This window comes from Sminthopsis crassicaudata, chromosome 1 (genome assembly GCF_048593235.1).
Source record: "Sminthopsis crassicaudata isolate SCR6 chromosome 1, ASM4859323v1, whole genome shotgun sequence".
Classification (NCBI taxonomy): Eukaryota; Metazoa; Chordata; class Mammalia; order Dasyuromorphia; family Dasyuridae; genus Sminthopsis; species Sminthopsis crassicaudata.
The window spans coordinates 249,679,713-249,702,632 of NC_133617.1; the positions used below are offsets into that span (position 1 = coordinate 249,679,713).

Consider the following 22,920-nt stretch of genomic DNA (forward strand, 5'->3'; position numbering starts at 1 on the left):
GACTTCTTGTTATCTTGGCCTATGGAGACAGCTGAATTTGCTTTATCTCTTGAACATAATTACTATTATGGTGAGTGTTTAAAAGTTCAGAAAGATTGGAGAAAATGTCTAAATCTCAGTCTTGTTCACATCTCTTAGAATTCCCTAAAAACGTATAATTAAAATCCAAACCATGCAGTTGATCTTTGGATTAGAAACAACATAACACAATAGCTGATGAAACCAAGAGAAGTAGAAATAGTTAAAAGTACCTAGCTGCCTTTGAGGATATCAAGACAACTGATACAAATATATCACATCATTAGATATCAAAAGAAGTGGAATAAAATGTATGATTATCTAATTATCTTAATGAATAAATGAAAGATAAATGAGAAGTGGAAAGCAGTGTTTTCTTGATTTTCAAAAAAAGAAGAAAATATTGAAGTCTGCAAAAACCAAGGTAATGAATTTGAATTTGATTTCTGGAAAAATTTTAGAATACATTGTAGAAGACATGGTTAAGTATGTATCTAGAAAAAGAAGGAGTAGTGAACAAAAAGAACCATTATAATGTAAAAAAAATGACAAGTTGTCAAACTAAGCTAATTTTCTTTTTTGATACACAAATATGAATGGTAGTCCAGGATTTTTGCATTCTAACCCTCCTTTCTCCTTTCTTCTAGTGCAGTCTTCTTTCTCACTGTTTCACACTTTCTTCCCATAAGCTTCCTTGATATATAAGCCCAATAAAGGAGTCTCTGTAGTCACATTATTTTTACAATTCCAAATTGACTTCCAAAATGATTGTACCATTTTACAGTTCCTCCAATAATATATTAGTGGGATTATCATTGCAAATCTGTCCATCATTGACTGTTGTCATTTTTGAGTAGTTTTTGCTCATTTGTAATATATGAAAGGGAAACCTCCTGAAAAAGACCCCAAAATTAAAACTCCAAGGAATATAATGTCTAAATTTCAGAATTATTGGACCAAGGAAAAAATATTACAAGCAACCAGAAAGAAACAATTCAAATACTGAGGAGCTACAGAACTCTTGAGAACTGTATTTCTCTTATGAGTATACATAGAGTAAGCATGTATAATCTGATTTTACTATTATAATATAAAAAGAAACTAAAGGTGAAAAGGCAATTGTACCAGAAAAAGGGGAAAGTGGAGGTAAAATGAAGGAAATTGCATTTTCGGAAGAGGCTAAGAAAACCTATTATAATTGAAGGAAAGAACAGAGGGTGATGAACATTGTGTGAATCTTACTCTCCACAGATTTGGTTCAAAGAAAGAATATTAGTCATATTTTATTTCACCAAGAAACTCCTCTCACCTTATACAAAATTGGAAGGGGAAAGGTTAAATAGAAGGGAAAACAGAAATAGTGAGGGAAAGATATAAGAAATAGCGAAGGTCTCTAAAAGAGGAAAACTGCTTGAGGCAAGTAGTGCTCTTAATAAGTAAAATACTGGGGAAGAGGGAAAGGGGAAGGGGAAAAGAAAAGAGGAAAATATAATTTGGGGTTAATAAGATGACAGGAAATACAGATTTAGTTGTTTTAACCATAAAAATGAATGGGGTGAACTCTCCTATAAAGTGGAGGTGGATAGCAGACTGATTTAAAAGCCAGAATCTTACACTATGTTATTTACATGAAACATACTTGAAGCAGAGCAATACATACAGAGTAAAGGTAAAAGGCTGGAACAGAATCTATTATGTTTCAGGTGAAGTCAAAAAAGCAGGGGTAGCCATCCTTATCTCAGATCAAGCAAACGCAAAAATTAACCTAATTAAAAGAGCTAAGGAAGGAAACTATATCTTGCTAAAGGGTACCATAGATAATGAAGCAATATCAATATTAAGCATATATGCACCAAGTGGTGTAGTATCTATATTCCTAAAGGAGAACTTAAGAGAGTTGCAAGAAGAAATAGACAGCAAAACTATAACAGTGAGAGATCTTAACCTTGCTCTCTCAGAACTAGATAAATCATACCACAAAATAAATAAGAAGGAAGTTAAAAAATGTAAATAGAATACTAGAAAAATTAGATTTGATGGATTTTTGGAGAAAATTGAATAGAGACAGAAAGGAGTAAACTTTCTTCTCGCATTTCATGGAACATATACAAAAATTGACCATATATTAGGACATAAAGACCTCAAAACCAAATGCAAAAAGGCAGAATAAATAAATGTATATTTTTTCAGATCAAAATTCAATAAAAATTAATTTCAATAAAAAGTCAGGGGAAAAAGCCAGACCAAAAAGTAATTAGAAACTAAATAATCTCATCCTAAAGAATGAATGTGTGAAACAGCAAATTATACACACAATTAATAATTTCACCCAAGAAAATGACAATAATGAGACAACATACCAAACTTTGTGGGATGTAGTCAAAGCAGTTATAAGAGGAAATTTCATATCCCTAAATGCTTATTTGCATAAACTAGAGAAAGAGAAGATCAGTGAATTGGGCTTGCAACTAAAAAAGCTAGAAAAAGCACAAATTAAAAACCCCCAATAAAATACCAAACTTGAAATTCTAAAAACAAAAGGAGTGATTAATTAAATTGAAATTAAAAAAATTATTGAATTAATAAATAAAACTAAGAGTTGGTTTTATGAAAAAAGAACAAAATCAATAAACTTTTAGTTAATTTGATTAGAAAAAGGAAAGAGGAAAATCAAATTGTTAGTCTCAAAAATGAAAAGGGAAATTAAAGCAATAATTAAAAGTTATTTTGCACAACTTTATGTCAATAAATTTGATAATCTAAGTGAAATGGAAGAATACCTATAAAAATATAGATTGCCCAGATTAACAGAAGAGGAAATAAATTACTTAAATAGTCCCATTTTAGTAAAAGAAAGAACAAGCTATAAATCAGCTCCCTATGAAAAAATCCCCAGGACCAGATGGATTTACATGTAAATTCTACCAAATATTTAAAGAACAATTAATTCCAATACTATTTAAACTATTTGAAAAAGTAGGAAATGAGGAACTCCTACCTAATTCCTTTTATGATACATATATGGTACTGATACCTAAACCAGGTAGGACAAAAGCATTTAATTTGTATCCTCCAACTTTGCTAAAGTTGTGGATTATTTATAATAGTTTTTTAGTTGATTTTCAAGTGTTCTCTAACTATACCATCATATCATCTGCAAAAAGTAATAATTTGGTTTCCTCATTACATACTCTAATTTCTTTAATCTCTTTTTCTTCTCTTATTGCCAAAGCTAGCATTTCTAATACAATATTGAATAATAATGGTGATAGTGGGCAACCTTGTTTCACTCCTGATCTTACTGGGAATGGGTCCAGTTTATCCCCATTACGTATGATGCTCTTCTCACTGTTGGTGCTTGCTGAATGTTTACTGTTAAGATAATCATAGGCAAGGATTAGAGGGCAGAGGGAGAGAGGCCAGAGTCACTTGGTGACAAGATGAGGAGAAGAGAGGTTGGTGACTCTGAACTCCAGAATCCAGGATAGGTCTTTGGCAAGCAGCATGGCAGCTTGCCTGCCTCCTTCACTTCTCCCCCTAAAGACCTAGACTTTAATTTATCCTGACTTGGGCTGACCCTGAGGCCTTCTGGGGAGCTAGCCCATATTCTACATTTGGAACCCAAGTTGGACCAAGGATCCTAATTTCACTGAAATAGTCCCTGTCACCAGGAAATAGGGTGAGTATTTTAATAGACAAATAGGGAACTTACTTTGTTAAGAGCTAAACTAGTAATTTTTTTTTTGTAGCTGAAGTGGGGCAGATACTAGGAAAAGATTCTCCCCCACCCCCACCCCTACTCCTACCCCCACCACAAGGGAGGTCTATAGAAAGCATACTTAAGTTAATAAAGAGTCAAGATTTGCTTGTAACTTGGGAGCTGATTGATGGCCTCTTGGATACATTAGAATTCATGTGCCCTTGATCCTTCAAGGAAGAAGAAATAGAGACAGATAATTGGAAACTAGTAGGAGATCAACTATGTGAATATCACAATGATAAAGGTCCTGATTCAATTTCTAAGGAAACATTCTATATACACAACATAATATAATTGGCCTTAAAGAATCCCACAAGTTCTAGAAAAAAGAAAAAAAAATGTGGCTCTTTAAGAACAGCCACATAAGGAAGTGTGAGTTGAAAGAGGAAGAAAAGGGAAAGGATAATGGAAATATCAAAGGAGGGCATGGGGAGTTAAGTGAACTTAAAGAATGTGATTCTCACTCAATTCCCAGCTTCAACTCTGCCTACAACCAAGAAGGTTCTTGACCCTCTCCCATCAACTCCACCTTCTGGAGGAATGGGAGGGGCAGTGATATCATCAACACTTCCCCGCCCCCCCACAAGCAATCACCCCTTTCTATGACTCAATTGCAAAAAGTACTACTTAAAGCCAAAGAGGAAGGGCAGCATACAGCTGATATGAGAATACAAATGTATTCTATGATTGAACAGCTTAACTCTCTTCAGGAGAACATACACTTCTTTTAATCTAGAAATTATCAAAGATCTGAAAAAGGCTTGCATTCTTTATGGGGCTACATCATCTTATGTTAATATGTTATTACAGGATTTGGATTATGAAAATTTAACCCCTCCTGACCGGAAATATATAGCAAAGACATGCTTAGAACCCAGACAAAACTTGTTGTGGCTTTCTGAATATAGTGAAGTCTGTAGGATACAAGCCCAACAAAATAAGCAACCTGGAGTTAATACACCAGTCACCTGTGACCAACTAACAGGTGTAGGTTCTTATTCACATACTTCAGCACAGATTAATTACCCCATAGCAGCATATGAGCAAATTGCTTCTGTTGCTATCAAAAGATAGGGCTTTATCCCAGGTAAACAGGACAGAGAAGAAGCCTTCACAAAAATAGCACAAGGGCCAAATTAACCCTTTGCTGATTTTGTGGATTGTCTGCAGACAGCTGTCATACTAACTATTGGTGAAAATGCATCAAAAGAAATTATGATAAGGCAACTTGCTAAAGTAAATGCTAATGAGGTTTGTAAAAGAATTATACTAGACTTCCGGCCAAGATGGTGGCGTGAAGGCAGACAGCTGCTTGAGCTCCATGTTTTCTCTCAGAACTTACTTCATGACAAGCCTCGGAGTTAATGCTTGACTGGAAAAGAAACCCATGAATAATAACCAACATAATAAGACAATCTTGAAATTCACCAGAGAAGGTCTGTGTTTGCTTGGGGGAAGGTTGAACAGACTGGGTGCAGCCAGAGCAAGACAGGCAGCTCACACTGTAGACTGGAGTGGGGAGGGGTACAATATCTTCCATTTCTGTGAAAAAACTTTTACCTCAGAGTAGATACTCCGCCTTGGCAGCAAGCCAGGAGCAGCAGAGAAGGTGTAATTACCGGAGGTGAAGAATAAAAGCCTGGAAAACTAGCATCTCTTGGTCGGGCCACCCCCACCCCCACCTGGAGTGACTCAGCGAGTTCTTAGAGCCTCAGAGTGCAGATGCAGCACAGCCATGGCTGTCCTGTTAGTGCTTCACTGCTGTCTCCCTCAATCTGTAGAGGAAGTTCCGTAACACCATTCAGACCCATCCCCCCCAGAAACAGACCAATTGTTTCATTTGTCAATTTGTTTTCTTTGATTCTGCTCTGACAAAATGAACAAAAAATTCAAAAGGTCTCTAACCATTGACAGCTTCTGTATGGAGAGAGAACAGATTTCAAATACTGAGGACACAAAAAGCAGATTATCTCCAGAGGAATCCCCTAAGGGGGATATGAGCTGCTCCTCAATACAAAAGAATCTCATAGAGGAAATCAAAAAGGCTCTCACAAGAGAGCTAGAAGAGAAATGGGAAAAGGAAAGGGAAGCTTGGCAAGAGAGTCTGGAGAAGTTATCCAGAGTGGATAAAGAGAGCAAATCATTGAGAAATAAAATTAGTGAATTAGAAAAGGTAAACAACTCCAAGGAAAACAGGATTAGTGAACTGGAAAAAGAAAACAGTTCTCTAAAAAATAAAATGAATGAAATGGAAAAAAATTCCATAGGAGAAAAAAACTCACTTAAAAACTCAATTGGACAATTACAAAAAGATATAAAAAAAGTGAGTGAAGAAAATACATCATTGAAAATTAGACTCGAACAAGTAGAAATGAATGACTAAACCAAGAAGTAGTCAAGCAAAACCAGAAAAACGAAACAATTGAAAAGAATGTCAAGTACCTTACTGGAAAGACAACAGACCTGGAAAACAGATCCAGGAGAGACAATTTGAGAATAATCAGACTCCCTGAAAAATGTGAGGAAAAACAGAGGCTTCCATTAGGCATCAGAATGTAAAGTGATTCAGGGAAATAGGATGGCCCAAAACAAACAAACAAACAAAAAATACTTGGGCTATGATGGCAGCCAATGCTACACTCAGAGAGCCTTTAGAAGTTCAGTACTCAGATATGACCAATCAGCTAGGAAGCAATCTGATGAGAGAAAGGAATTACAATTGGGGAGAATAGACTAGTAATGCAACTGGGACTACTGAGATACCCCCTGGAGAGGTGAAATCTGTTCCTCTCCAGCCTTTGGATACCTTGCCTCCAGGCACAGTAGGATTGATCATTTCGTCTCTTGAGTGTACTTACAAAACAGTGTCCATCTATACACTGATGAGAAACTGGGGGATGTGTAAATAATATCCCAGTCACTAATACAGACAAATAATGTAAGACTTATCAACCAGGAGAAGTAGTAGCATCAGGTTTTCTGATACAGACTCCTAATAGGCAATCTGGTAATAGATGTCCAGATTCTGACTCCAAGCAGCAAAATCCAGGAATATTCTGGAGAGCAGCTATGACAGCTGACTGTTCCATGCTCACTATATATATATATATATATATAGGTGTTTTTACTCCTTTTATAGTTGAAAAATCCCCATTAATCTGTGGGGAAGAAACATTGTACAACAAGTAGGATTATAAAAGAGTACTTTGGTGTTTTAGGCAGGGCTGCTGTTGAAGGCCTGCCAACACTTTCACCTGTTCCTATCCAATGGAAAAACTGATACACTAGTGTGGATAGAACAGTGGCCCTTAGGTAGTGATAAATTTCAGGCCTTATTAGATATAGTACAGGAGCAACTTGACCAAGGATACTTACAACCTTCTCTAAGTCCTTGGAATTCCCCTGTATTTGCTATAAAAAGAATTTCCACAGCCCAAATAAAAATTGTAGTTTCCAATATATATCAGCTCTTTAAGGAACTTCAAGAGCAAGTGAAAAAACATCCAGGTAAGATTTATATCTTGCATGTCCACTCTCATAGTGAACTTCCAGGTCCTATTTTTGATGGTAATTCAAAGGCAGATAGCCTTCTAACAATGGTAGCCAATACTCCTTTATTTCAGGAAGTCCAAGAATCTCATTCTAAATATCATCAGGCTGCTCAAGCTTTATATTTACAATTTGGAATAACAAGGAAAGAAGCTAGGAACATAGTAAAAGCCTGTATAGCTTGCATTCCTTTCCACACTCCTACAATCCCTCCAGGGAAGAATCTTCATGGTTTGAGACTCAATGAAATTTGGCAAATGGATGGGACCCATTATAAATCTTTTCATTGTCTGTCTTTTATCCATGTTGTAGTAGACACCTTTTCAGGATTCACTTTTGCAATACCAGGAGCAAAAGAGACAGCCCAAGTGGTCACTGAATTCCTTATACAAGCATTTACAATTATGGGTGTATCACAAGCAATAAAAGAGATAATGGACCTGCATATATTTCTAACCATTATGCACATTTTTTGTGCATAGTATAAGATTTTACACACCACTGGCATACCCTTTAATCCTCAAGGATAATAGAGAGGAGAAACAGAGAAATCAAGACACTCCTCAAAAATAAAAGAAAGGTCGAGCCACAGGTAATCCTAGAGAACTTCTAAATTTAGCTCTTTATACAATTAACTTCTTGATTTTTGACAAAGATTCACTGGCTCTGGCAGACAGGTTTTATAACTCACTGGAAGGGCGATGTCTAGTGGGAGCAGCTACACTATCTTTAGATAATTGCCAGAAGAAATCCAGAAAGGGGTGAATAGAAGGGACCAGATAGGTTAACTGCTTGAGGGAGAGGGTTTGTTTGTATATCTACAGATGGAGAAGGAATCAGATGGGTGCCAATGAGCTGTATTCACTTTGTCCATAGGAGCAAGATGGAGCAGACCCTTGAAACGAAGGAGAAGACCCAAGAAACATAGAGTGGTTCCATTGCTGATTGTGCCCACCACTGAAAGAGCACAGCAGTTATGGCGAATGACTCATGGACATCAAAAATTGTTAATGAGACTGATACAGGACTTCAAAACTCTCAGGAATCATTGGATTCCCTAAGACATGATAAGATTGTTTTAGGACTTGAAAACCCTCAGGAATCATTGATTCCCTGACACATAACAAGACTGTTGTAAAACTTCAAAATCTGCAGGAATCATTGGATTCCCTAACACATAAAAATAAAACCTGTTGCAGGACTTTAAAAACTTGCAGGAATCATTGGATTCCCTTATATGTGAAATAATTGACAATAGATTGGTTTTGAACTATCTCTTGATTGCTAAAGGAGGTATATGTGTGACTGTTATTTACATACCTTCCTTCTAGGATTTCTGGAAATCTTTTAAAATACCAAGTTGATTCATATTACTTATTCTATCACTGCTTACATGTACAATTTATATTTGTTACACCATATTGAGCCTGCACCAGCTGTGGGGAGAGTCATCACTGCTATCCTGTGCTTTATTGCCATGCTGATGGGTTTGTGTATACCTGTTTCTAGTAAGACCCTTCAGCCCAGAAATCCACTAACAATATCTGGCTTGACTTCCCACTTCCCTTTTGTGTTTTTTATCTCTCTTCCTGAGAAGTCAGGGAGGGTGTAATCACCTCCTTTTTGTGATTCTCACTATCCTGAGAACTCAGGGAGGGCATTAACACCTATGTTTGAAAACAAAATAAAGGGGGAGATGTAGAGGGCTGAAACTCAAATAGGTGTGCTTGAATCAGACACCTGAGCACTTAAACTTTTTAAGTCCGGGCTAGCTCCCTCTGAAGGGCTCATTATCAGTCAGAGTCAGGATAAGCAAAAGTCCTTGCCCCACGTTGCATGCCAAATTGTAGTGTCCTGTTGTCTATCAATTGTAATCCTTCTCTGGGAGGAGGCTTCTTTTCTGTAAATCCTTTTCTCTGTGAGAAGGTTTCTTGGGAGGCTTCTGGAGCCTTCAGCCAGAGTGAAGGTAGAATCTCAAATCCTCTTCTTCCTGAATCCTGGCTCTGAATCTCCTCCAGCTTCCCTGAAGTTCTCCTGGGAAGTCTTGTCCTTGACCCAATCCAGACTACTCTCCAGACTCAATGTTGCCTCTTTTTATCCTCCTAGAGAATGGGCTTGTGGGTACTCCCAGGGGCTTGTGGGAACTCCTACAACCAATGAACTAGCTCCTTTTAAAAGTGTAAGCACCTTTAAATGTGTAAACTCCTCTTCAGAAGTCTGAAGGTGTAAATTCCTTTTAAAGCTGTGAACTAAAGGTGTGAACCCTGAGCTAGAGAACAGTTAAGTACTGACAGCACCTAGTAAGAGCCTAACATCAGCTTAATTACCTATTTGATGTGAGATAATGATTCTATTAGTATATATATATATATTTGGATAAATGGCTCTTCTCACTGTTGGTGGTTGCTAAATGTTTGCTGTTAAGATAATCATAGGCAAGGATTAGAGGACAGAGGGAGAGAGAGGCCAGAGTCACTTGGCCACAGAATGAGGAGAAGAGAGGTTGGTGACTCTGAACTCCAGAATCCAGAATAGGTCTTTGGCAAGCAGCATGGCAGCTTGCTTGCCTCCTTCACTTCTCCCCCTAAAGAACAAAGACTTCAATTTATCTGACTTGGGCTGACCCTGAGGCTTTTCAGGGAGCTACCCCATATTCTTCAGACCCACAGGTACAAAAATGTTTGTGGCAGCCCTTTCTGAAGTGGCAAGAAACTGGAAACTGAGTGGATGACCATCAACTGGAGAATGGCTGAATAAATTATGGTATATGAATTTTATGGAATATTATTGTTCTGTAAGAAATGACCAGAAGGATGATTTCAGAGAGGCCTGGAGAGACTTACGTGAACTGATGCTAAGTGAAATGAGCAGAACTAGGACATCATTATACATGGCAACAACAAGATTATACAATGATCAGTTTTGATGAACATGGCTCTCTTCAACAATGAATTCACTCAAACCAATTATAATTATTTGGTGATGAAGAGAGACATCTACACCCAAAGAGAGGACCATGAGAGCTGAGTGTGGATCACAACATAGCATTCTCACTTTTTCTGTTGTTTGCTTGCATTTTGTTTTCTTTCCCAGTTTTTTTTCCTTCTTGATCCAATTTTTCTTGTGCATCAAGATAACTGTATAAATATATATGCATATATTTGATTTAACATATATTTTAACATATTTAACATGTATTGGACTATCCACCATCTAGGGGAGGGGTTGGGGTAAGAAGAGGATAATTTGGAACAAAAGGCTTTGCAAGGGTCAATGTTGAAATATTACCCATGCATATGTTTTGTAAATAAAAAAGCTTTAATAAAAAAAATTAAATTCCCTTATCAGAGAAGGTGCTGTGCTCTATGAGTAAAGTAAAATTGAATTACCTCAGAAGAAACATAAGACGCACAAAGTTAGAAAATACACCCCAAATGTTCACAAAGACCATTTGTGTCCAATCTGTGATAAAGCATTCTGAACTCATATTGGTCTGATTAAGCACTGTCAGATACACTACCTTAACTCTAACATAATGGTGTAATTTTTAGCCTCTTTGAAAATGAAGGGCAATAAACTAAGCAACACATTTGTGTTATTAGATTAATGTTATAATATCACAAGGTGGGAAGTGCCAGGATATCATGGAGGGCATATCATGAATGCACTTAGATTCTCATTATTATTCACTGATGATGATCATCACTCATATATATCTTTTGGTCATATGAAATTCTTCTCTATGTTCTTTTTAGGATCTTTCATAGAGGATGTACTTTCCATACCATACCATTTGAATTTTCTTAGAAACATTCTGAAGATCACTTGGCAATCTCAAGCTCAATAGTCAAGTATTCAACTATTGCAGAGAACACAACTCTGATGGGCTGGCCACATTGTTCAAATGTCAAATGTGTATTTAACAAGAAGATTAGTTTGTAAAAAACTCATACAAGAGAAGTACTCACAGTGAGGTCAGAAGAAGTGATACAGGGACATTCTGAAGGTATCTCTGAAGAACTTTGATATCAATTGTGAAATATGAAAGACAGTGGAACAGGATATGCCCATATAAAAGAAGGCACTCTACTATATGAGCCTCAGATTCTTCATCTCTAAAATAGAGATCATAATAGCATAATAATGGTTGTTGTTGAGATTCAAACGAAATAATTGTAAAGTGCTTAGGATAGTGTCTGGCAAATAGTAGATGCCATATAAATGTTAACTATTATTATTGTTATGTTTTTCTCAAGTTGTAAAAAAATATGTTCTTTACCCACTTTATTATTTTCCATCAAAGACTAGGCTAAATGTAATCTCAAAGGTCAATTTTGATCTCAAGAAAGGCTCTATGCCTCTAAAGTGATATGTCATGAATATAATAAATACTTAACAAATGTTTGTTGATTTTAATTAATGGGTTGTATGACTTTCTCCTCCTCCTCCTCCTTCTTCTTCTCTTCTTCAAATCTATACTAATGGAACCATTAAAGAAGAAAAAACTTGCTCTGCATCATTCTTCTTCATCTTAATCAGCTTAATTTAACTCCATGTACTAAGTACCAATTATGAACTAAATAATTTTCTCAATATTTTTACGTGGAAATGTGCAAAGTTGTCATAAAATTCAAAAAAACCCTTTATCTTTTGGAGTGGACAACAAGTGACAAAGGTACTTAAGTTCTTATTCAGGTGGGTGCAAGGAAGATCTGAAGTTCAAGTGGAAAGAGTGATCACTCTGGAATTAAAGGACTGGGGTTTAAATGCTTCTTTGACATTTACCATATGTATCCTTGGGAAAAACATTTAAACTTCTGAATTTCAGTTTTTTCTCATCTGTAAAATGAGCAGCTTGAATTACTTCTGAGGTCTTTTTCTTTTTTAGATCCTAAGGTCTTAGCTAGATGACTATGGGCAAGTCACTTGACTGAGCCTAACTTCTTCCATCTATAAAGAGAAGCTTATACCATATCTCACAAGATTATTTTTTGTGAGCATCAAATGAAACATTCTTGAAACTCCTTTGTAGCTTCAAAGGAATACAGAAGTCAGCCATTGTCAGCAGTATTATTATGGATTGTTTTAAATGATATCTTGTTCTGGTTTCTCCAACCAGTCCTTCCCTCCTCACCCTTTCTCACCTTCTAGTTAACATATCAAGTTTGAGGAGAAGCCAGTGTACAATGGCAATAGCAGGAAGATCACAAATGGGAAGTCACATACAAACCATCTCCCAAATCAAAGGAGCATAGTTTATAAACTATATAATTTATTAATTAAAAAGCACATTTGGGTGATATGTGCTAAATAATGGAAAGACATATAGACATTACTGTCATGTATTTGGGGTTCTGTGATATGTAAATCTCAAGTAAGTTCCACATACCTGTAATGATATCAGCAGAATGCTAAATGATAGTAGTAACTCTGAAAAAACATGAATATATTAATTTTAAAGTTTTGCCAACAACTTTGAGAAAATTCAGCTATGATAGTAAATTAATCCCAAAGTGGCAGGTCTGTTCTCCATAGACTTGACATCTTGGGATTAGTTCACTACCATATCTGTGGTAGTGAATTCCATAAAAAATTCCATAAAAATGAGAATTCAGATTCCTACTCTAGGGAATACTGTCCCATCTCCTAAGAGTCCATGCTGCTTATGTGTTCCCAAATCTAACAGCAGATATCTAAGTGACTCATCCTTCCCCATCTTGGTCCTCAAGCTGCATGCCTTCCTTCACCACCCCATCCCCCACTTCCGTACCATCTGTATCTGTGCCCCCTTTTGCATCTTGTTTCTATACTTTTGGATACTGATTTCTCCTATAATCCTTGTATCTTATTAAAATGTAACCTTGCTTCCAGCTGCTTTCCTAGCTTGTATGCTAAGAACAGGAAATGTCTATTATATTTCATAATTTCATAAATCAATGATCAATTCATGAATGTACATAATTAGACTAATGAATAATTAAATGTTTTCAATAAAAGATGAATTAAGAGACAATTGGAAGAGTAACATTTTTTTTTCCAGAAAGAGGCTTATTATCCATAGAAGAGGTCTAATCCACAGAAGAGTTATTTATTTATTTATTTACAAAGCAAAAGTGTTTAGAAAAAAAAATCAAAGCAATTTCAAGCTATCTAAAGTTTCAAGAGAATTCGATTCAAGAGAAAATTGCAAGTTCTATCTAATTATTGGTTTTAAGTATTTTATTCCAAAGGAACACATTGGCAAAACAAAGGAGTATACAGATTGATCAAATCCACTGAAGCTTGGTAAAACTTATTAGAGCAGGGATAGGATCTCTCTAATATTCTCCCCTAAAACTAAGCTATAGAAGAACATATCTTTCCCAGCATAATTATTCTTCACATTCTTCCACTGTATTTTCAAGTCAATGTTGATTTGTCAGATATATCAGTTGCATCCTAGAAGCATAAGCTAGGCAATTTCTTTCAAGGAAACAATTCTATAATGAAAGAATAACTGACTCGTTGTTCACTATTCACCAAAGCTATATACCAGCCTTATTGAATGATGTATATGAAACCAATAGATAGAAAGTAATATCTTAAATTTTTTGCAAGCTTATCTCATTTTGATATCCATTCCAATAAACCATTACATTAACCCAGAGCTACATATGCTAGCATTTTAAACAAGATATACAAGACATTTTATTTCTTAACCAGCAAAACATCTTCTTTGTATGGTACTAGCTAAATGCCTTGTCTGTTTCAATAACCTTCCTATAGAAAGTTTTTTTAATGACATTATTAAAGCTACCAGTACTGTAAAAGATACTCACATAAGCATCTCTTTCTATATTTCTTGCAATCAAAGCTAATTATGGCCTTTAGAAAGTATGTAAAGAAAGGGAAAGGGGCCTTTTTGAAGCCTGTTTTTTAATTAAGATTTTCTTAGTCTTTATCAGATCCATGAACAATAAACAGCATTTAAGAAAACTAACAGAGATTTTGCAGCATATGGTTTCTAGGAAGGATGAAACACAAATACATTTGTCCCTCTTTTTTTGCTACAAGCAATTTTTAGTTCTTGAAATTACTTGTAGGTACAAGACTATACAGACAATAACTTCCTTTATACTTAGATAATTGCATAATCAACTAATTGTGGTTAAAATCATCCACTTTCCATCCATTTAGAAGCCTCCAAAAGAGGATTTTATACATAATTAGCCAAAAAGAAGAAAAAAATACTTGCATGTAGAATTTTACACATATGAAAATGGTAATTTCTAGAGATAGTAGACGTAATTTATAGCTATTTCTTTATAATTTGATATAATTCTGATGTGTTAAAATTCTACTGAGAGAAGATGAACTTGTAAGTGCCTCAAATTTTGTTGACATTCTAGCTTTGTGAATTAAACATCTACTTTAACAAAAGAAGCAAACAGTTATTCTTGATATAGTCAGTATTTAGGGATCTTTACATCTATTAGATATTAAGAGCAGAAGTTGTCTCCATTTTTTCATTAAAATGAAAAGTCTACATGACAAAAACAAGAATTCTAACAAAATATTTTTCCACCACAAAAATACTCTAAATGCATTAGTTATTAGTTTGAATTCTTTATTGTAAAGTTTTTAAAAGCAATCATAATCAAATTACTCTTGATTAAAATTTTAGTACATCACACTGATTTTACTTTTTTAAAATAAAATAATCTTAGAATCATCCTGAATTGCATTGTATTCCTGGGTTATTGAAATAAACACAACTAGACTGCATTTAGCAAAAATGTAACTGATGTCCAGGGAACAAAGGAGGGAGAGTTTACAAGCACAAAAATCTGCAAATTGCATCATATTATTGATTGTATAAATCATTTATATGCCACAAACAAATCTAATATAAAAGTTCAAACTAAACATACTTGAATCCCAAAATTATTAATAGATAAATAAGTGACATTGAGACAGAATTTGTAATACATTCATATTTACTCTATTTTTTATTATAAATTAAAACACTCACCATCTTGCTGACCAGGAACAGTCTGGGGGCTCTGCATTCTTTCTTCAAGGTTAGAACTAAGGTCAGAGTTCACAGCTGATAGGCGTGTGGAATCACTCATATCAAATTCATCACTTTCTATAGAACTTTCATCCTACAAAATAAAAACATTATAGCATGACACAAATTTCAAATAGTCAGTATATTCCACTAACATCTCTACTTTATAGATAAAATTACTTACATTTTAACTAGGTAATACCCAGCTAGTGAATTTTAATGAAATTCAACACGTATTTGCTAACCACAAAATATTAGTCCATTTGTTTAGTAGAACTATATTAAAAACACTGGTCCCTAAACCATTTTACAATATAATGAGAAAAGAAGAAGAGATAATACAAGTACATAAATAAGTATGATACAATCATGCAATCTGGCAGTTAACCAATCCATTGATATACATAAAAGGTAGAATGTGATAAAAAAACAAATAAGAAACATAGGTGAAGTATTGTGAGAAATATGTCAATGGATAACTTTTGTACTTGGCTATCAGGAAAGGCTTTTTAGAGAGAGTAGAATCAACTTTGCCAGGTGGATATGTGAAGAAAATGCATTACAAACAATGAGGATAGTCTCCATGAGAGAAAATTAATTGAAAATAAGCAACAGAATATAAAAATTATTCAACTGTTTGATTGGTATATGGATTATGACAAAAAGACCAGAGAGAAGTTGTGAAAGGTCTCAAATGCTAGTCCACTTTTTTAAATTTAGGAAATAAGAAAAGAAAGGCTTTTTGAGAAGGCTAAAAAGATAATATATGTAGCTATGGAAAAATGTATTAGAATTGGAAAAGAATGAAAAATATCAGGCCAGAAAGGAAATGTTAGGATATTCCAGGTGAGATGGAAGGAGAGTCTACATTAGTGAATGGCAGTGTAGAGGTAATGTATGTGATGTGTAAGAAATATTGCATAATAAAATGCACAGGCCAAAGAAAGCAACTTGATGTTGGGAATAAACAATATAGATGAGGTTTTGATTTTGAATAATTAAGATGACAGTAATTTTGCCAAGAAAAGTTAAGATATTAAGAAAAAATACTTCTGGTTGAATTTTAGGTAGTCAGCAATGCAACAATTCAATGAATTTTTATCTACATAGAGATATTCAATAAACAATTGGAACTATAAACTTAGAATTCAGAAAAAAAAAGATAGAAACTGGATCTGTGAATATGGGAGTTTACATAGAGATTCCCATATGACATTTTAGAGTCAGAGAACCTCAGCTTGAATCCTCTCTGCTAATTACTATTCCTGTGACATTTGAGGCACTTTGGAGAAGCATAGAGAGTGTTGAACTTGGAATCAAGCATACATGAATTCAAATCCAGCCTTAGACACTTACCAGCTATGTGACTGTAAATGATTAAACCTCTACTTGCCTCAGTTTTCTCATTTGTAAAAAGGGATTTTATAATAACATTCACCTTCCATGGTAATTGTGAGAATAAAATAAAACAATATTTCTAAAGTCCTTTACAATTCTTAAAATACCATATAAATAGTGGTCATTACCAAATTTTATGGTCTTCAGTTTCCTTATCTGTCAAATGAGATATGAACTTAATGATCTCTAAGATCTCTTTCAATTCTAAATCATATAAAGCCATTTAATTTGATGAAATTGTCAATGAAGAGAATTACAGAGAGAAGAAAAAGTGATGTCATATTCTAGAGGAATGTTTCATGCTTAAAGAGAAAGAGGAGCAAAAAGAACTAAAAAAAAAGTAGAAAAGATTCTCACTGAACCTAAGTGAGAATAGCTAAAAATGCTGAGAAGAAAGAAAATGAAGTCAAGAACACAAGGAGATAGGCTGGCCTTGGTAAAGAATTTAGTTTCATGATTTTTTTCAGAACCAATTGAAGGATAAAGGAATAGATGAAGATAAAATATATTATTTAAAATTCTGGATAAATGAGAGGCATGAGATGAAGTTGATAATTCTGATACAAATTCAATAATCAGTAAAAATAGAAGCCAAATGTCATCTCCTAGGAAGAATGGAATTGGGAGCTCAAAGAGAGATATCCAGAATGGTCATTTCCAAATCATTATAGAGAATCAGTCAGAGATGCATAGGATTTCTTTTTTTTTTAATTATTTTTTTATTTTTAAAAATTTTATAATTATAATTTTTGACAGTATATATGCATGAGTAATTTTTTAAATAACATTATCCCTTGTATTCATTTTTCCAAATTTTCCCCTCCTTCCCTCTACTCCCTCCCTTAGATGACAGGCAATCCCATACATTTTACATGTGTTACAGTATAACCTAGATACAATATATGTGCGTAAATCCAATTTTCTTGTAGCACGTTAAGTATTAGATTCCGAAGGTATAAGTAACCTGGGTAGATAGACAGTAGTGCTAACAATTTACATTCACTTCCCAGTGTTCCTTCTCTAGGTGTAGTTGTTTCTTGGATCTTCTTTATGTTGAAGATATCCACTTCCATCAGAATATATCTTCATACAGTATTATTGTTGAAGTGTACAGTGATCTTCTGGTTCTGCTCATTTCACTCCGCATCAATTCATGTAAGTCTCTCCAAACCTTTCTGAATTCATCCTGATGGTCATTTCTTACAGAGCAATAATATTTCATAACCTTCATATACCATAATTTACCCAACCATTCTCCAATTGATCCATTCATCTTCTAGTTTCTAGCCACTACAAAAAGAGCTGCCACAAACATAATGGCACATACAGGTCCCTTTCTCCTCTTTAGTATTTCTTTGGGATATAAGCCCAATAGCAGCACTGCTGGATCAAAGGGTATGCACAGTTTGATAACTTTTTGGGCATAGTTCCAAATTGCTCTCCAGAATGGCCGGATTCTTTCACAGCTCCACCAAAAATGTATTAGTGTCCCAGTTTTCCCACATCCCCTTCAACATTCATCATTATTTGTTCCTTTCATCTTAGCCAATCTGACAGCAGAGTTGTCTTAATTTGCATTTCTCTGATCAGTAGTGATTTGGAACACTTTCATATAAGTGGATATAGTTTCAATTTCATCATCTGAGAATTGTCTGTTCATATTCTTTGACCATTTATCAATTGGAGAATGGTTTGATTTCTTATAAATTAGGCAGTTCTCTATATATTTTGGAAATGAGACCTTTATCAGAACCTTTAACTTTAAAAATAGTTTCCCAATTTTTTACTTCCCTTCTAATCGTGTTTGCATTAGTATTGTTTGTACAGAAACTTTTTAGTTTGATATAATCAAAATCTTCTGTTTTGTGATCAATAATGATCTCTAGTTCTCCTCTGGTCATAAATTCCTTCCTCCTCCACAGGTCTGAGAGGTAGATTATTCTCTGTACCTCTAATCTATTTATGATCTCATTCTTTATGCCTAAATCATGGACCCATTTTGATCTTATCTTGGTATATGGTGTTAAGTATGGATCCATATCTAATTTCTGCCATACTAATTTCCAGTTTTCCCAACAGTTTTTTCCAAATAATGAATTTTTATCCCTAAGGTTGGTATCTTTGGGTTTGTCAAACACTAGATTGCTATAGTTGTACCCTATTTTGTCCTGTGTACCTAATCTGTTCCACTGATAGACCAGTCTATTCCTTAGCCAATACCAAATGGTTTTGGTGACTGCTGCTATATAATATAGCTTTAGATCAGGTACACCTAGACCACCTTCATCTGACTTTTTTTTTTCATTAGTTCCCTTGAAATTCTCGACCTTTTATTCTTCCATATGAATTTTGTTGTTATTTTTTCTAGGACTTTAAAATAGTTCCTTGGGAGTCTGATTGGTATAGCACTAAATAAATAGATTAGTTTGGGGAGTATTGTCATCTTTATTATATTCGCTCTGCCTATCCAAGAGCACTGAATGTCTTTCCAATTATTTAAATCTGACTTTATTTTTTTAGCAAGTGTTTCATAATTTTGCTCATATAATTCCTGACTTTTCTTTGGTAGATGGATTCCCAAATATTTTATACACTCCACATTTGTTTGTTGCATTTTGTTGGTGATGTATAAAAATGCTGAGGATTTATGTGGATTTATTTTTTATCCAGCAACTTTGCTAAAGTTGTGAATTATTTCTAATAACTTTTTATTAAAATGTCTGGGGTTTTCTAAGTATACCATCATATCATCTGCAAAGAGTGACAGTTTGGTTTTTCTCATTACCTACTCTTATTCCTTTGATCTCTTTCTCCACTTTTATTGCCGAGGCTAGCATTTCTAATACAATATTGAATAGCAATGGTGATAGTGGGCAACCTTGTTTCACTCCTGATCTTACTGGGAAAGGTTCCAGTTTATCTCCATTACATATTATGCTTACTGACAGTCGTGAATATATGCTTCTGATTTTTCTAAGGAATAGTTCATTTATTCCTATACTCTCAAGCGTTTTTAGTAGGAATGGATATTGGATTTTGCAAATGCTTTTTCAATGCATAGGATTTCCATGTGCATTTTGTGAGTTCCAATAAAATACAACAGCATATATTTCTGATGGACCTAATTCATCAGAAAGATTTTGCAATTTCTTCTAGCAGTACTTCCTTTTTTAAGGATAGGAGAGATGATGTTTGGCGATAACTATGGGAATTAGCAATAGATGAATAAAAAAAAGAAAAGGAAAAAAAGAGACAAGCTTTTTTACAACATATTTTATTAGCAGGCACTTTAGATCTATCTAGTATGAATGGTAATATACCTCCTTTCAATAATTTGTCACTCAATGATTTCTCAATTAATATGACCATGTAAATGTTATTATAAGAGAGGAAGCCTGGACCAGTAGATAAAGAATAGACCTCAGAGTCAGAAAAAACGGGATTCAAGTACTGACTCTTATGTAAGTCATTAATTTTTTTTAAATTTCTAACCAAATCTGAGACTCTATGCTGAAGAGACATTGCTGTTTTTCACTGGTCTTATCAAAATGGAAAAAAAAAGTTTGAAACTGCAATCATATGTTTAAAGGAGCAGATGGGAAAACATCAGTGTTTTTACAAATATTACTTAGAATAATTTATTTATTATTATTTATTTATAAGTAAAAGCATCCCAAATGAAGTAAAACTTGATGGTAAAACTTAAATTGAAAGGTTTTCTACTTTGGTTGACAAAAAGGTGGGGGCTTTTTCATGTGTTAGGAATGACTCAGGAAAAGATCAGAGAAGGAAAAGTTGCAGTGAGCTAACCTTAGTCATCAAAGAGGATATAAGCTGGGATTGAGTGGGAGAAAAGATATAGAATGGGCTTTAGTAATAATCTTAAAAGCCCAAGTTAGCAGTTAAAGGGTAAAGTATATTCTGTAGCAAATTTTGCTCTTCTTGACATTGTAAATTATATAACTCTTCTAGGTATGTATTAAAATGAAAATGAAGGGCTATCCTGAGGTTTCTCTGTTAAATTACAAATGTAAGTCATGTTAGATATTTATTAAATATTAGTGAAATGAAAGATTATTCTACAAAAGTTCTACTCTTATGTCCAGTCATGGTTGCTGTGGGCAGAATACAGATGGGGCAGATCTTATGAAGTCATGTATGGTCCAGACATAAGTTTAGAAATTTTCATCACCAAAAAGCTAGCTACTAAGTGATCATTTATTTTGATTACCAGAAATAATGATGCTGACTTGTAAGGCATGGAGAAGTTATACTTCACATGCCATGGAAGGGTATAGCAATGAAATTACAGCTCATTTGAAGAATTAGAAGCCACTAGGGATTTACTTCAATCTAGAAATTTGTCATGTGAATCCACTAATTTGAGTATCGCTATTATAAACATGAATTTGTATGTGGAAATGAAGTAGAGCTTAGACATTTAGGTTATTCCTAAGGAAAAAAAAAAGAGAAACAAAGGACACGTTGTGAAAGGGTAAAGAAAAATTTTAGTCAAAAAAGCATAGATAATTCAGTTTGGTGAATTTAAAAGTCAAGGTGAGAAACAGAGTTCATTAGAATTAGCTGATTAAGGAATGGAACACAAAGATTCTATTATCCAAGATTTGAGAATGCAAAATATGATTGATAATGTAGTGCAAGTCAAAAATGTATCCAAAGTTTGAGAGAAGATAGATAGATGGATAGACAGACAGACAGACAGACAGATAGATAGATAGATAGATAGATAGATGGAAAAATAGATAGATAGAGAGACAAATAATAATAAATATATGATTGATAGATAAATAAGTGTGAAAAATGGAATCCCCAAGGAAAATCCACAAATAAAAAGGTCAGTTAAATTGCTGAGGAAAACATCTTTGATCTTTCAACTAGACGATAGAAACTATAGTAGTGCTGGAACAAGAAAAATCCTTGCTCTTTAAAGAATGTAAGGAAGGAAAAGCTAAAACTAATAGATTTTATAAGCACTGGAATGGTGGAATTGGTAGGCTAGGATGAGAATCATATCTTTAATGAAATATATTTAGAAGAAATTTTAGGATTCAAATGAATCATTATAACAGGGAATAACTCTTTAGTATGTTAAATTTGTACTAGAAGATTTCTGTGCATTTTATGATGCCAAAAGTTAGATGCTGTGGGAGAAATGAAACATTCAGCAAAAACATTTATACTGTCAAATGACTTTTCTATGATTTTTTTGTGAAATTAAAAATATGCCTTTCTCACTCATTATTTCAAGTACCATAAAAATCGCAACTTTATTTTAAATATTTCCTACTCTGATTATCTGTGATGATTATTCATCTTTAATAACCTCATTCATTATTCTAAAATGTTAATTATGCCATTGATATGAATTTTAAAATGCATTAATAAAAATTCCAAGTCAGTACATTACATTGCATTTTCTAACTATTTACTAATTTAAGAATTATCTTTTAATTTAAATTGGCAAATATATCTTAAATACAAAAGCATAGCATAAATGCTATTTTCTATAATATTTAGGAAAGATCAAAGGATATTAGTCAAATGTGACAATAAGAGGGATCTTCTATATCCTTATCTCCAGGCTCAAAAGAGTCATAGAATTACTCTTTCTTTTCAAATAATTATCTTACTATCTTTTTTTTAAACATTTTACTTACCTGTTATAGAGAGATAATGAGACAAATATTCTAATTTTAAAAAAGTATTTCATATGAATAGACTAGGAATAAAGTATCTTGATTGAACCAGGAAGTACTTCCTCTTACTTCCTATATGTGTTCCTTGTACATGTCATTTCCTCTCTTCTTGGGTCTCAATTTCTCATATGAAAAAAATCTTAAATAAAAAAATAAGGACTACCCATGTTTCAGTGTTCAGTGGCATCCTCCTACTAAAAATCTCTAAGCAGAGACTGGATGATCCCTTTTTGAAGTTGTGGTGGAGAGGAAAGGGTGGGATAAAATAGTCTCAAGAAATGCCAATTCAGATATTCTGGAATTCTATATAATTCTTATTAAATCATTCATAAAGGTTTCTTTAATTTTTAAATCCATGAGAACTCTGAAGATGAAAGCTATAATTAGAGAACATCTAATCCCACCCTTTCGTTTAACAAATGAGGAAA

At 34.0% G+C, this 22,920-nt stretch overlaps 1 protein-coding gene across 6 annotated transcripts in view; it reads right to left on the reverse strand.

The window, feature by feature from the left end:
- NOL4 (nucleolar protein 4) overlaps positions 1 to 22,920 on the reverse strand; it is a 465,402-nt gene that overhangs the window by 309,464 nt on the left and 133,018 nt on the right. For all 6 annotated transcript variants that reach the window (XM_074277643.1, XM_074277598.1, XM_074277604.1 and 3 more), the window contains one exon: positions 15,339 to 15,471. In XM_074277643.1, the coding sequence (XP_074133744.1) occupies positions 15,339 to 15,471 (133 nt within the window). The remainder of the gene's footprint in view (positions 1 to 15,338; positions 15,472 to 22,920) is intronic.